Source organism: Carettochelys insculpta, chromosome 25 (genome assembly GCF_033958435.1).
Source record: "Carettochelys insculpta isolate YL-2023 chromosome 25, ASM3395843v1, whole genome shotgun sequence".
Taxonomy (NCBI): Eukaryota; Metazoa; Chordata; order Testudines; family Carettochelyidae; genus Carettochelys; species Carettochelys insculpta.
This window is the reverse complement of record NC_134161.1, coordinates 14,736,678-14,752,182: the sequence shown is the minus strand read 5'-3', so window position 1 is coordinate 14,752,182 and position 15,505 is coordinate 14,736,678. Positions and strand designations below refer to the sequence as shown.

General features: G+C 45.6%; 1 protein-coding gene across 3 annotated transcripts in view; it reads right to left on the bottom strand.

Moving 5' to 3' along the window:
* Nucleotides 1-363: 363 nt before the first annotated feature.
* Nucleotides 364-15,505, bottom strand: part of ETS1 (ETS proto-oncogene 1, transcription factor) — a 127,140-nt gene continuing 111,998 nt past the window's right edge. For all 3 annotated transcript variants that reach the window (XM_074976754.1, XM_074976752.1, XM_074976753.1), the window contains 2 exons: nucleotides 9,913-10,031; nucleotides 364-7,380 (listed from right to left, as the gene is read on the bottom strand). In XM_074976754.1, the coding sequence (XP_074832855.1) occupies nucleotides 7,165-7,380; nucleotides 9,913-10,031 (335 nt within the window). In that variant the 3' untranslated portion in view covers nucleotides 364-7,164. The remainder of the gene's footprint in view (nucleotides 7,381-9,912; nucleotides 10,032-15,505) is intronic.

Here is a 15,505-nt window from a genome sequence, read left to right as displayed (position 1 = left end):
TTTGAAGGTTTATGAAATGTGATGCTTTTCTTAAAACTCCAGCTCCCAGAATCCTGTGATTGCATGAACATTTCTGCTTTTATTTAATGAAGGAAAAATAAGTTTCAAACCCTTGCAGGTGAAAAGGGAAAATGCAAAATTGTGGTCACTAATGGCTCAGGAACAAGAAGCCAATAAAAAGAACTCCATAATTATTGCTTATAGGATCTCATGATCTGTATGACAATCTCACATTTTTCCAGAGTTGGAAACATGCTTTTTTGAACTCTTGTGGCTGGCTCTGCTACTAATGACTCAGTCTACCTCTGCTCAGCAGGATGGGGGCTGGGGGAGAAATAATTACACTGACACCAAATCTTTATGACTGTTTTTTTTTAATTTCACATGGTTTAAAATACGATATGAAATAAGACTACAGTATATAAAATCTCTCCAGCAAAATGATGTGCCAGCATCAGCAATTAAAACAAAACCAATCCCCTCCTTTAAGAATCCAAGGTAGGAGGGAAGATTTTTGTATTCTTTAAAAAAAACACACACGCACACACGCACACACACACATACACACAGACAGACAGACAAAAACACATCGCTACATCTCTAAGCTACCTCAGTTCAGTTTTTTTTTAAAAGCACCTGCTTTTTCTTCTTTTTAAATCTTGCTTTTAAATGTTTTTCACTTTTAAAAATATAAATTATATGAAAATACAAGTTGGAAAATAGTTGAACAGCACAATATAACAATCTTTTTTTCTCTTCTATGTTTATCAGCTTAAAAAAATCCCATGTGTAAAAAAAAACAAAACAAAAAAGACATGTTCTTTTACTGAGGCAGTTAATTCCTGGAGATATTCCATTATAATACATATGTATACATATATTTATCATGTATTCAAAACTCTTTGGAATGTAGACAACAGCTCGCCTGATGTTCTATAGACCCCACCAGAGAGACGCATGCCAAAGAAAGCACATTGGCAGTGTTTAGAATTAAAGGAAACAACAAGCTCTAAGAACCCCATCGAGTTTACATCCCTAACAGTGATGTTCAGAAAACGCACAGATTTGGATATGCCCTAAATTTCACATGCTTATTGTATGTCTGGTGGGTACCTCAACTGATCAGCGAGGCTGGAAACCTGGGCTGAGGCAAGACTAAATAAACCTAGACCATCCCCTACAGGTGATTCTTTAACTTGTTCTTGAAAATGTCCAATGCTGAGGAACCAGTCTCCCCTGGAAACTTAACTACCCTCACAACTAGAAAGATTTAGGTTAGCTATCAGGAAATCTTCCATGCTGATTTTTTCTGCTGTTTGTCCAGTGGTCACGGAGAACAATTGACCGCAGTTTAGTGGGGATTGATCCTGCTTTCAGCAGGGGGTTGGATTCAATGACCTCCTGAGGTCTCTTTATGATACAGGCCTCTTTCTAACAGCCATATTTGAAGACTCCCAAAAACAAGCAGTTCCTGTAGCATCTTAAATGACTAACAAATTAATTTATTAGCATTTATTTATGTTAATCTTTAAGGTGCTACAGCACTGCTTGTCTTTTGTGAAGTTACAGACTAACACCACTACCCCTCTAAGACTATTTGAAGACTGTTAGACTGTCTTCTTTTCTCAAAACATGGCCCTAGTTCTGTTCAGAGATACCTCACGAGTGGGCTCTCATGGCATGGTAATACTCTTCGGTTACGTCTACACGTGCACCCAACTTCGAAATAGCTTATTTCGATGTTGCGACATCGAAATAGGCTATTTCGATGAATAACGTCTACACATCCTCCAGGGCTGGCAACGTCGATGTTCAACTTCGACGTTGCTCAGCCCAACATCGAAATAGGCACAGCGAGGGAACGTCTACACGCCAAAGTAGCACACATCGAAATAAGGGAGCCAGGCACAGCTGCAGACAGGGTCACGGGGCGGACTCAACAGCAAGTCGCTCCCTTAAAGGGCCCCTCCCAGACACACTTTCATTAAACAGTGCAAGATACACAGAGCCAACAACTAGTTGCAGACCCTGTATATGCAGCACGGACCCCCAGCTGCAGCAGCAGCAGCCAGAAGCCCTGGGCTAAGGGCTGCTGCCCACGGTGACCACAGAGCCCCGCAAGGGCTGGAGAGAGAGTATCTCTCAACCCCACAGCTGATGGCCGCCATGGAGGACCCCGCTATTTCGATGTTGCGGGACGCGGATCGTCTACACGTCCCTACTTCGATGTTGAATGTCGAAGTAGGGCGCTATTCCCATCCCCTCATGGGGTTAGCGACTTCGACGTCTCGCCGCCTAACGTCGATTTCAACTTCGAAATAGCGCCCAACACGTGTAGACGTGACGGGCGCTATTTCGAAGTTACTGCCGCTACTTCGAAGTAGCGTGCACGTGTAGACGCAGCTTTCCTGGGCAGAATTTGGGAGTGCAATAGAGTGTAAAAAGCCATACACATACATATTTGTGTGTGTGACTCTAATACACTCACACTCAAATGTGTAGGTGACTGTGTATCACCTCTGCTGTATTATAATCATCTCCACATACACACACAATCCATTTTTTAAATGAATTAGTTTTGATTGAGGTCACTTTTCACAATCTTTTAAGTGCAGAATTTTACTGGAAGGAAGCCAGTTTTCAACAAAAGTCACAGACCATCCCCAGCAAGCAAACTTAGAATTCCCAGTTGTGAGTATTCAACCATACAAAAGAACCCTGCCTCAGCACAGAGAGAAGGGAATAGCTGACCTCTCAAGGTTCCTTCCAGTCCTACATTTCTAAGCACATAAGAATTAAACACACAGAATTTAGGTTCATCCCAGTGGAAACATGGGGCCATACCATGTGATGGGCGCTCAAGCGATATTAAATTCTCACAAGGAACTACAAGCTCAAGAATTAGTCAGAAAAAATATCTGGAACCAATTAATGGATTTGAGAGATTCTGGAACAAAAGAGAAAATTCACTGAATTCACCTTAGTTTAAATATTTGCCCAGGGTGCATTTGACCTCAATCCAACACAAGAGCTTGACACCCCTTAACCATCAAACTAGGACTTGTACTAGATCTTTGCACAGAGGTGAATTGCAAGCCCAGTGCTTGCTCTTTTTCATACGCACTATAGAGATATTGCGTGTATGTGGGTTAACCAAACTTATTCACACCTCATTCAAGATGCAGTTGGAGGTTTATGTGCAGGTACATATTTGGCCTTAACTTTAGCTCATCTGGGTCACACATCCCTGTTCAAGAGTCAACACACAGTTTAAAAAAATAATCTGCAAATTTCCAGTGTATAAACAGCACACTGTGCTTTCTGTGCCAGAGTCTAGCCTAGAAAGGAGGGGAAAACAGCACATTGTCAGTCAAGTCACTACGCATCACCAAGGCAATTCTGCCGCTGGTTGCATTGATGTGCAGATTGGATGCCTAACAGTGGTGAGTAAATATGGCAAAGCATTGGTAGAGGCATGCTGGCAAAGATGGAGCCATTCCTTTCGTAGTTCTTAGAAAGCACTTTGAGGACATATCTCTGTACATTATGGAAAGAGATTGTCGGGGGCAGAAGCAGTTTAATGCAGAAGAGATTTGCCCATAGTCGACCCTAATGGAATGAATGACTTGATCAGATCTGGCAGAAATATCACGGGTCAACCTCTGAACCCACGTACCAACCATTCATAATAAAAGTATTCTTGATGTTTGACTTTCTGCTTGAACCGAAGCGGTGGACCCTGCATTTGGACCAACCCCAGGGATAAACACTTGTTGGGAGGTTTAGAAGGCAGAATGGGGCCTGTGATGCTGGGACATCTGCCTTGGTCCCTAACACCCTTTACATGAGTTATCCTGTAAAACACAAGAGATTTAAGTCTGTCTGTGAATTGCTCAGAACTGACACCGTTAACCTAAGGGAACCGCCTATAGAACCCTAAAAGCCCAGGAAAACTGTGGTACAACTGAGAACTGAACCTGTCTACGGAAAGAGTCACAGGTTACTGTCCTCATTTTGGACAAGTATATTTACTGGAATCACCTCTGGTTCAGATGGTTCTCTGCCTCCCTGGAAAAGAAAGTCCAAAATCTGCCTCCTTAGATATCTTCTCTGAAGCCCAAATGAACTCTGCACTCAGCTACTGCCACCTTTACTGCTACAAGGCTGTACTGAGATGCCTACAGCCACACTATAGATGCAAGAAGCAGCTCCCTCAGCCTTCCCCTTGTAGCGCAGCCCACTCTACGTAGCTGTGAACCAGTCGCCTTCGGGGCCGGCATTTTGCTTTGTGCATTCTCTCTTTGAGTGTCGTTTCTAGCAAGGAGAAGGGCCTGGCCTAGAGCAGCACCACATTAGCACGTTCCTCTGCTTTCTCCAGCTTGCTCTGAATGCCAAATTCCCTTTTGCCTCAGTCTTTGGTTCTTACTTCTGTTATCTCTCACCTGCCACAACTGCCAGTCCCCCTTTGCTGAGGGCTAAAGGTACCCTCTCTTTCAGGAGGCAGACAATCCTTTCTTCATTCAACGCATGCTCCTTTCATCTTCCTTCCATCACCCTTTCCTTCTTCTCTTTCATTTCAGCCAGTTTTTCTGCATGTCAGGTGGGACTTGGTCTTAGCTCCAGCTATATGCTCTGACACCTGTACTTCCCTGGTCCCACAGCCAAACTGTGCCTTCAACAGTCTTGGGTTAAGCACCCTTTAATCAGCTTGCTACACTTCTCCATGGGTTCAGCATTACACCTATCAGCTTGATGAGCCAGGCAAAGCTCTCTGACACACTGGGACTGACGAAATTGCAATTGAAAAAAACAAAACAAAAACCATACTTAAAAAGAAATACCCTGATAATCACAAGTGCTGAACATATGCCGTTCTTGTAAAATCCAATGGGAGCTCAGTATCTTTCCATCAAGCCTCCAGCTTTCCAATGGAACTCAACTGATAACCTCCCACTGGTCCCTGCTGGATATTGTCCTCCTATCCCACAGTGCTCTTGCTGTGCAGGGCTGGGAAAACAGGAAGCAAACTGGATGCTCATGATAAATACTAGAGTGTTTTCTAGCCACTTTCAATTTAAAGCCCAGTTCTGGCGACCTGATACCTGATCTCCCATTGCTCTATTTCCCCTGCATTGATCTACAAAGTCTCTCCACACTCCCACGCCCGGTACTGCTTCACCACAGAGTTTCCAAAATTAGTTTGAACCGTTAATATTCAGCTCAGAGCTTTAATACTGTCTTTGGGGAAAAAAAGAAAGAAAAAAAAGAAAAGCAATTTAAAGGTGAACGCCCAGATCTGGGTCTAAACATTTAAGGACCTGAATCGCCCTTTTCCTTTGGGACTGATCCAGAATTAAAGCTGATGAGGACTTGGCCACTACCTTCAATGAGATCAAATCCTTCTTCTTTGATGTACATCAGGAGTGGCTCCTTTGAAGGCAAAGGAGGTACACGGGGCAAGGAAGAGGCATAAGTATGTGTCTACACAGCCAAAATTGATCCAAGGTAGTTAGTCCCAGAGCCCAAGTCAGATATTCAGGGTTAGCTGCAGTCTGGGATGTGACATCTGTCAAGAGGGGAGAGCTACAGAGCCTCCAGCCCCGACCCAAGTGTCCAAACTGGAGCCACTCCCAGCTGGAAGCATGAGTTTTTATTGGTGGTGCACATCCACACATGCCTTAGTGTGCGTAACAAAATGTATCTGGCCCACGAATGGAAAAAATTAGAGGCAACACTGGTCAGGAGCCCATTTTCGAGACTGAATTTCCTTTGCACAGGCACCTAGCTTAGCTGAACGTATAGCACTGCAGGCAATGAAGGTCAAAAATGGAGGGTAAAATCATCAGATGTTTCCTACTCATCCCTGTTTTACTTTTCGTCGTTCAAAACTTCTGTGATTTTTTTCACAACACCCTTTTCCACTTTCTCTTCAGGGCTGACAACATTCCAATGTTGGAAAATGTCAAAACTGAGGTTTTTTGGTCCTTTATGTCACGTGGCGGGATGTTAGGGAAGAAAAAAACTAGCAGTTATTCCAAAGTGTTAAAGGCATTCCTTTGAAAAAACACTTTCTGATTTTGAAAATGATACGTGCAAATGCCAGCAACATTTTCAATACATCAGAAATGCAAAAAACAAACAAACAAATAAACAAACAAACCACAACACACATTGTTTTTTAAAAATGTATGGCTGTCCTAAAAGGATGGCTTTTGACTAAAAAAAGTTTCCTTTGAGACATTTCATCCAGATTTAGCAACAAACAATAGAGCAAAGTGCATAGGGCTCAATGAAAATGCAGAGCATCCTCCAAGAATTTCTGATAACCAATTTGACACTCATTTTCCTTCACATAAGATTCAGAGATCATAAATCAGAGCTCTACACTTCTCCAGTGGGGTCTACATAAACTATTTTTTTTCTTCACTGTAATAAAGCTCTCTGCTGGCAAAACAGAAACATACACACACAATATTGCAAGACTGAGACCATCTTAGAGCTTAAGACTATTTAAAAAAATACTGGCACAAAATTTAATAAAATAAAATTTTAACAAATAATAATAAAAAAAATCTTGGTCCCTCCTAAAAAAAATTCTGCCCTTTGTGTAACAGTAAATAACCAACAGAAAGACAAAGTAACAAGATCTGTTCTTGCTTTTTCCTATGTTGTCCCCTCCACCAAAACAGGAAGTTCTGCCCACCCTTATCCCTCCCATTAATAAAAAATATCAATCCCATAATCCTTAGGAGTCTTGTCACTTCCTGAATTGTCAGTTTGTTGCACGGATAACAAAGCAATCAAGGGGATCTCTTCATAAGTAATGTTTCCAGAAGGCATGAGATGGGGAGGACTTATTTTGATGGGTATGTTAAAACAAGCTATATTTTCTGACTTCCTTAAAACTAAAAATTCACCCCCAAAAACCTATTTCAGAACTTTCCAATAAAAGTTCCATCTTTCTTCTCCTGTCCAAACATTGTGAGATTTGGACATAATCTTGTGTCTTCCCTACCCTCCTCTCCCCATCAAAAAATGTCAAATTTGACTTGCTCTTGAAAAAATATAGATAGATATGTAACAGTAAAAAAAAAAAATGTTAAGGTCCTATTGAATCTCCAGACCGACATGACATAACCTTCCACACAGTCTGGCTGGTCCAATTCACTCATCAGCATCAGGTTTGACGTCCAACATAGCATGAAGTTCCTCAGGTGTATAGCCAAGCAGGCTCTGCAGGTCACAGACGAAACGGTACACGTAGCGCTTGCCAGCTGTCTTATGGATGATGTTTTTGTCATAATAGTAGCGGAGGCCACGGCTCAGCTTCTCATAGTTCATCTTGGGTTTGTTTTTCCTCTTGCCCCATCGCCTGGCAACCTGGAATAGGAGAGCAAAGGTGAAGGGCTCAGAGATTATGTGTAAATGTTAAAATAAGTCTCCTCCTCCTGGCTCAGCTAGGGAATAAGGGACTGGCACTAAGATTTTTCTCTACCTCACCATGAAGAATGGACTCAGAGAGGAGTTGAGTGCCCAGGGTTGCAGAAGGCCAGCACATCAAACCCCTCTTGGGCTGTGGAAACAGCACCCATTGCCTCTCCCATGGGACATGAAGTAGAATCAGATGAAGACAAGCAATGGGACAGGGAATAAAAGATGACTTCAATCTGTCCACTGAAGTCAATGGAGTTCCATGGTCGGCCTGTGGAAGTCCTGACCAGAGGAGGTTGTGAAGACCAAGACTTTAACAGGGTTCAAAAAAGATCTAGATAAATTCATAGAGGTTAGGTCCATCAATGGCTATGAGCCGGGGTTGTTAGGAATGGTGTCCCTGGCCTCTGTCAGAGGTTGGAAATGGATGTCAGGAGAGCGATCTCTTTGGTGATTACCTGTTCTGTTGATTCCCTCTGGGACAGCAGTCGGCAACCTGCAGCTGTTAAGGAGTCAGTTGCTGTTCCCTGCCCTGCCACCGCTGGAATAATGGAACTAAATTCAATTGGTTTAACAGCTGGCAGGGTGGTGGGAGGAATCCAGCCATTAAACCAACTAAATTTAGTTCCATTGTTTCAGTAGCAGCAGGACAGGGAGCCACCCATGCTGCACACGGGGGAAATGCCAAGCCTGCAGGAAAACTGCAGGGAGGGGTGTCCAACTCTGCCCCTGCTGGAGCTGTGCAGCCCCACTGAGAAGGAGAAAGAGGAGGCAGAGGGCAGGCAGTGGCCATGAAGGAGCAGCAGAAGTGCATGCAGCTGGATGAGCTCGTCCACTGAGGCAGGTTAATCTGGGAGTGGAAGGGGGTCAGCTTTGGGAATGAGAAGGGTTTATCCTGGGGGTGGGGGGGCAGGTTTGTGGGATCAGGGGGTAAAGCTTGAGGATAAGGGGGCAGATTTGGGGCCTGAGGAGGGTAAAGCCGGAAGATGGGGGTGGGTTTGTTGGCCAAAAGAGGTAGAGCCTGAGCATGGGATTGTGGGGATGTGGAAGGTTGATGTGCACACTGCTCCTTCCTGTTAAAGGGCCTATCCCCAGGTGCAGTGTTTTCTTGTCCTCCTTTGCTGTCCAGCCCAGGGGAGAAAGTAACTCAAACTTTCTAACGGGTACAGATCATTGTGTGTGCACTGCTCTTAAAACAGGTGTTAACAAAAGTCTGCTTTGATGTTATTTATTAAGGACCATCTCGTATTCACGTGCACTGGGGCTCTTGATGGATTGATTTTGTGACTGAATTTGAAAAAATGGCTCTTCTCACTACTTTGGTTGCAGACCCCAGCTCTGGGGTGCCTGGCATTGGCCACTGTTGAAAGACAGGATACTGGGCTAGATGGACCTTTGGTCTGACCCACTGTGGCCATTCTTATGTTCTAATGTAAAAATCCGTCTCTCATAGCATGATGCAATTTTAAGCACTCTGAGGCCGTGGCTGCCTTTTTGTGCGGACAGCAGCTGGCGTGCTTGGGGCCTGGTCGGTGGCTGGTGGCTTCTAGAGCTCTGAAAACAACACTGAAGGAAAATAGTTTTGGGAATAACTGAAAACAATTCTTTTTTCAACACTTTTGGCAAATAAAAGAAAATTGTTTCGGGTCAAACAAAGCTGTGGTTTGACAGTGTTGCAGGATTTTGTTTCTATTTCAACTCTTTACATGTTTTGATTGTTTTCTAAATACAATGAAAGGAAATTTAGAACCAGAGGCGCTTCATTTTTCTTGGAATGATCTTTCTCCTTTCCTGTCCCGACAAAAATGATTTGGCAAAAAATGCACAAAAACGTGATACATTTTACTGTTGCCAAATCTGCATTTTTTTGCCCAGAACAAAACAACTTTGGTATGAAATATTTCACCCAGCTTCCATGTGCTACTGCAATACAGCTAATAATTAATCACTAATAATCAGTCTTTAATGGAAACACTCTAAACTATTGAATTTTTCCAGAAAATATTGAGGGACAACATCTTGCTACATTATCTCCCCATTGCCCAGGACCAGACTGACATGACTTGTAGCATCTCAGGGTACACAGCAAAGCTATTTCAAAATAACTTTGCTAGTGTTTACACAATGCAACCGCTACTTCAAAATAATTTCAAAATATCAAATGCTTTATTCTGAAATAAGTGAACTTCATTGTATGACGGATAGCGCCTGTTTCAAATTAAGCCACAGTGTGTCCTATAGCTCTATTGTGTGTAGACACACTATTTTGGAACAAGGCTTTTTTATTCCAGGGCTTCCGTGTAGTGTAGACACTTTATTCTGGAATAGCTTATTTTTGGAAAAATAACTCCGGAATAAACTATTCTGGAATAACTTTGCTGTGTAGACATACTCTTAGTCATGAAGCGAGATGGCTTAGGTCATTCTCCAATGCATTTGCAACAGTCTCTGGGTTTCTGATGAGCTATAAAGTACCCATACCTCATCTGGGTCCGAGAGCTTGAATTCCCAGCCGTCGCCCGTCCAGCTGATGAAGGTTTGGCAGGACTTGTCGGTGAGCAGCTCCAGCAGAAACTGCCACAGCTGAATGGGTCCACTGCCTAGGAATGCACAGAAGCCACAAGCTGTTAACACCGGGTGAACCAGGACTGAAACAGAGGCAGATTTCTTCCCACCACAACCTTCCCCCAGGGAAGATACAGCCAAGCCAATGGATACAAAACACGCTGGCTGTTTGTTAGAACAGAAAGCAATGGGACCTGTAACTCTGGTCCCCTTACATGCTCTACCACTGACTCAGATGCCTTCAGCTCCCTTTCTAAACTTCACAGACACACTAGAGGCCTGCTCCTTTTCCCTGTCATCCTAGCCTGCCAGTCCCTTTTGGCAAAGCCTCTAATGTCCTCAGTGTTTGTACCTTGTGCCTAGCACAGTGAGAGCTGGATCGGGGTGGTTGCTTTGACTGTGACCGTAAAATCAATTATGAATATGAATAGGTGGCATTTGCTGTATACCAGGGTGGCCAGCCCACAGGTCTTGAACCTCATGCAGCTCTTTGCTCCAGGAAATGCAGCTCTTGTTTGGAGCCGTGTGCACAGACTGTTCACCAGCAATCTGCACATGTACCTCAGTGCCTGCAGGGAGAAGTGCATGGCTCTGGGGGAGCGGGAGGGGACTGGGTTAGAGTGAGGGGCTCGGAGTGCCTGGGGGAAGATGGGGATTGGGTTAGAGCAGGGTGACTGAGGGTGCCTGGCTCTGGGGGAGGGGAGGGGAGGGCACTGAGCCACATATGATAAATTTATTTTTATCTATCTATCTATCTATCTGGATAGATAGATGTGTGGCTCTTTGCACTCTATGCACAGCTATTTTGGCTCTCAGTCTCTAACTAGTTGGCGATCCCTGCTGTATGCAAAAACTGGCATCTGGGGGCCTTGCAGTAGCAGTCCGAGCAGAGATCTGAGCTGGACTGGAAGTTTGAGGGTTAACTTATACAGGTAAAGCTGCCTCCTCCTGTACGCCAAGTGGCATGTTCCACCCCTGGAATGTTTCCCCTCTGTGGACGTTACATAAAGGGGATTAATTCTTGACATTGAAACAGGGAGGAATTGTTTTTCTGCCACCGGAGTGCTGTCTTCTGCAACATGCCAGAAACCTCCCAGCTGCTGCTCGAACACCTACACTATCATACACCACCTCCTGACCTACGCTTGCTGTTCCATGGCTGTGCACTGAGATGCGATAAAGGGGAGAGAGGTATGAAAATTATTTGGCCTCTCTCCGGGGCATGTTGCTGCAGGAACCACCTACATAAACTCACAGAGAACCAGAGATCAGTGAGGCAACTCAGTGCAGCCAGTCTGGCTGTGGCTGGAAGGAAGAGGGCTGGCTGACGGGTGGGTACCTGGGAATCAGGAAGGCCTTTCTGCTGAGTACTGGAATGACAGAACTGAGGCCAGGAAGAAGAGGGTCTCAGGTTAGCATTTTGAAAAATTTCAGCAACTAGATTCTTTGCACAATTGGAGTGTGCAGCTTGACATTAGGGTCTTCTGCACTAAGAATAATGCAAGGCCAATATTCTAGAAACCTGCCAGCGTGCTTTCAGATTATCTCAACAGAATACAATGAAGTATCAGCAATTGCCAAGAGTGGTTTTCTCTGGTCATCTTAGCCTGCCAGTCCCCTCTGGCAAATCCTCCAATGTCCTCGGTGTTTGTACCTTGTGACTAGCACAGTGACAGCTGGATCAGGTGTGGCTGCATGTTTTCCAGCAGCACCCTAGCATGTTCAAAAGATAATTCCCTCACCCTCATGGCATCCTGAAATCAGCTGGGGCTGAATCCCTTTTGTCCACTGTGCAGCTTGGATTCAGCAGAAGAGAAGAGCTTGCAATGTCCAACCAACTCCTAGCTGACCAGAAGCAAGTTCCCTGGGTGACTGTTCTCATGATGGAGTATCACAGATGGGGTGTGTGAAGCATCCCTTGTTATACACACGTGAGTCACAAAAAAGCTACTTGTTTTGTAGCTCCCTTGGGTCAATGCACCATGTGGATGCCATCAGCTCTTTGTCAAGTTTGTCAAGAAATGCCTCAGAAACGCACACCTGCATCTCCTGTCTAAGTGGTCCAGAACAGTCTTTTGCTGACAAAACTTTTTCCACCTGAGTCGAGGACGACAATTCTGGGAGGAAAGCATAACTCATCTGATCAGCAGAAACCTCCCACATGTAAAACAAGCTGCTTATCTACAGCAATCAGATCCCCATGGATCCCAACTTCTGCTTCCCCCCAGAACTGATGCGCTCTAGGGGGCTTCAGCTGTACTTGGCAGAGGCTGGACATTTAATTTAAAGGCACAATACACCCTGTCTGCTTGCATTGTATCTTGCTATGCTTCAGGGCATTGGATTCCTGCATGCGTCAGCATGGAAGATGCAAAGAAGTACATAGCACATTGCCCTGAGAAATTGTGGCTTTACACACTTTTTTGTCAGGCTTTCATTGGCTCATAGTCACTTGCTGAGCGATTCCTCAGTGCTGATCTCTTCTTTTGACTCATGTCCCAGCCAAAGCCAAAATGGAAGCCCTCGAGCCAAAACCTGCCTGATTAGCACCTTTCACATGGGACCACGCCTGGAACAGCGTGTTCAGCTTTGGGCAACATATTTCTAGCAAGACACTGACACATCGAGGTGGAGTTCAGGAAAGGGCAGCACAAATAATCAAGGGCTTAGAGGGAATGAGTGGCAAGAAAAGAATTAAACATGTAGAGCTGGGTTAGGCAACGCCTACGACGGGGGGAAAGAGATCAGACATGGGGGTAAGCTTGAAGAAGGGGTCCTTAGCTGGCCGATGGGGTAGCTAATGCCAGAACAGGATGACGTTTTTTAACTTGCTGCATCTCAGGATAAAACTCTTGCCGGTGAGAGTCGGAAGACATGGGATAATTTCCCAAGGTTTGTGGCAGAAATCCCATTGCATTTAGATTCAGAGATTCCAAGACTAGAAGGGACGACTGGAATCATCTAGTCCAGGGGCGGCCAATAAGCAGCCACCAGCCTGGACGTGGGTTGCCAAGATTAGCTCCTGGTGGGCCACCATGGCCGCGTCTACACGTGCACGCTACTTCGAAGTAGCGGCGCCAACTTCGAAATAGTGCCCGTCACGGCTACACGTGTTGGGCGCTATTTCGAAGTTGAAATCGACGTTAGGCGGCGAGACGTCGAAGTCGCTAACCCCATGAGGGGATGGGAATAGCGCCCTACTTCAAAGTTGAACGTCGAAGTAGGGACCGTGTAGACGATCCGCGTCCCGCAACATCGAAATAGTGGGGTCCGCCATGGCGGCCATCAGCTGAGGGGTTGAGAGACGCTCTCTCTCCAGCCCCTGCGGGGCTCTATGGTCACCGTGGGCAGCAGCCCTTAGCCCAGGGCTTCTGGCTGCTGCTGCTGCAGCTGGGGATCCATGCTGCATGCACAGGGTCTGCAACCAGTTGTCGGCTCTGTGGATCTTGTGTTGTTTAGTGCAACTGTGTCTGGGAGGGGCCCTTTAAGGGAGCAGCTTGCTGTTGAGTCCGCCTTGTGACCCTGTCTGCAGCTGTTCCTGGCACCCTTATTTCGAAGTGTGCTACTTTGGCGTGTAGACGTTCCCTCGCAGCGCATATTTCGATGTGGTGCTGCCCAACGTCGAAGTTGAACGTCAACGTTGCCAGCCCTGGAGGACATGTAGACGTTATTCATCGAAATAGACTATTTCGATGTAGCGTGCACGTGTAGACGTAGCCCATATGCTTCACTTACCACAGTGTCCACAGGTATAGCCACTCATAGATCCCATTGGCTGCAGTTTCCCATTCCCATCCAACGGGAGCTGCATGAAGCAGCGCAGCCTGGGCCACGGTGCAACCCATTTGCTTCGTGCTGCTGTTGCTGAGCAAAATGAACAAATTCTGGCTCTGTACAGACAACAGAGAATTCCCCTTGTAGATGGAGATTCCCCAGTGTCACAAAAACCAACCAAGCCAGCTTCTGTGCCAGTTGCTATCACTGGTAAATTGAAGGTGCTGAGGATGAAAAAGGAAAAGCAAGAGCAGGCCAGAGAAGATGACTTTACACCAGAGCCTCCATGGAGTTAGTTAGAGCAGCCTCTTAGCTGCTCTAATATCTGGGCAGACTGACAATAGGATACAGAGTAGAATGAAGACATTATCTCCCCAACCTTTTGATTTCCCGTAACTTTTGATCCATGTTCCCACTAATAGGAGGGGAGGGGCTGTTATTAAAGATTCATTGAGACAAGTGATTGACCTGGTTTGGCATAAAGCCAAATCACACCCACTTGAATGAGTGCTTCCCAAGCTTCAAAAGAGACATTTCTCTAACCTTAGGCCAAAGTGCCCGGTGCAATTAGCATGTTCTGCTCACATTCAGCTGCCAGCTGGCATGGAGGTGTGGGGAAGCCTCATAAGTTATTACTCCAAGCAGCATGGAATGACATGGAGCAGCATCCTGCAGGATGTTTTTTAACCTTTGCAGGAGGAAATGTCATCCAATGGTTAGCACAGATGCTTAAGAGTTGGGCGCCACATGGTCTATTCCTGGCTGCCCATTGGAGGCTTAGTTGTCTGAAAACGGGTGTGATCGCAGCTTGCCTAGCAAGCAGACCTCAGTTCCTTCACACATGCACCCAGCCAAAGGGGAAAGCAACAGAAGTGTTACAGCCATGTTGCTGCCGGGGTGACAGATTGGTTGAAATGTCAGAGAGTCAACAGGTACACGCAGCAGCAGGAACTGACATACAATGCATGTCTGAGCCCGTGCAACTGAGCACAAATCCAAGGAGACGGCCCTTGTCTGGCACCACCTCACTCTGTATTTGCATCTTGTTCTTAGAGAAGGACAACAGTTAAGGCAGAGGGCAGGGAGCACCAAGGAGGCTTCATCTAGGCATGGAACAGGCATTAATAATGGGTGAGACTGTCTACTGCTCAGGGGAGTTAGGAGCCCAGGAGCTAGGTGCCTAAATCCCCAAGGCATTTTTGAAGTCCCACACATACACAACACTGACACTGCATGACATTGTCAGAATGATGGATGGTGCAGGTAGCTACCCAGAATGTGTTTGTTCTCTGCAATTGCCCCTTCATCATATAGCTCAGTGGTTAAAGCCTCTTAAAACAGGGTTGTCAGTTCTAGCGTCATTGCAGCCTCCAACATATTTCATGATAACAGCTCTCAAGGGGTGATTAGTGATAGACCCTCCTTTGAGAGCAAGGGGCTGGACTTGATGACCTCTCGAGGTCCCTTCCAGTTCTATGATCCTATTCCATCCCTCTCTGAGCACCTTCTCCCACCAGCTGCCAAAGTGAGCGTGTCAGATGCTCTATTCCAGACTCCACCACTCCTCCACAGAATCCAGCTGAGCAGGGAGGCAATTACCAACCAGGGCACTGGGGCCCAGATCGGGCTGAGATCAGCAGTGCTCCACTGAAGTCAATGCTGATTTAAACCAACAGAGGAGCTGGTCAGTTGCCAGAGGACTATTAAGAAGAATCATTAGGAAATCAGGTAACTG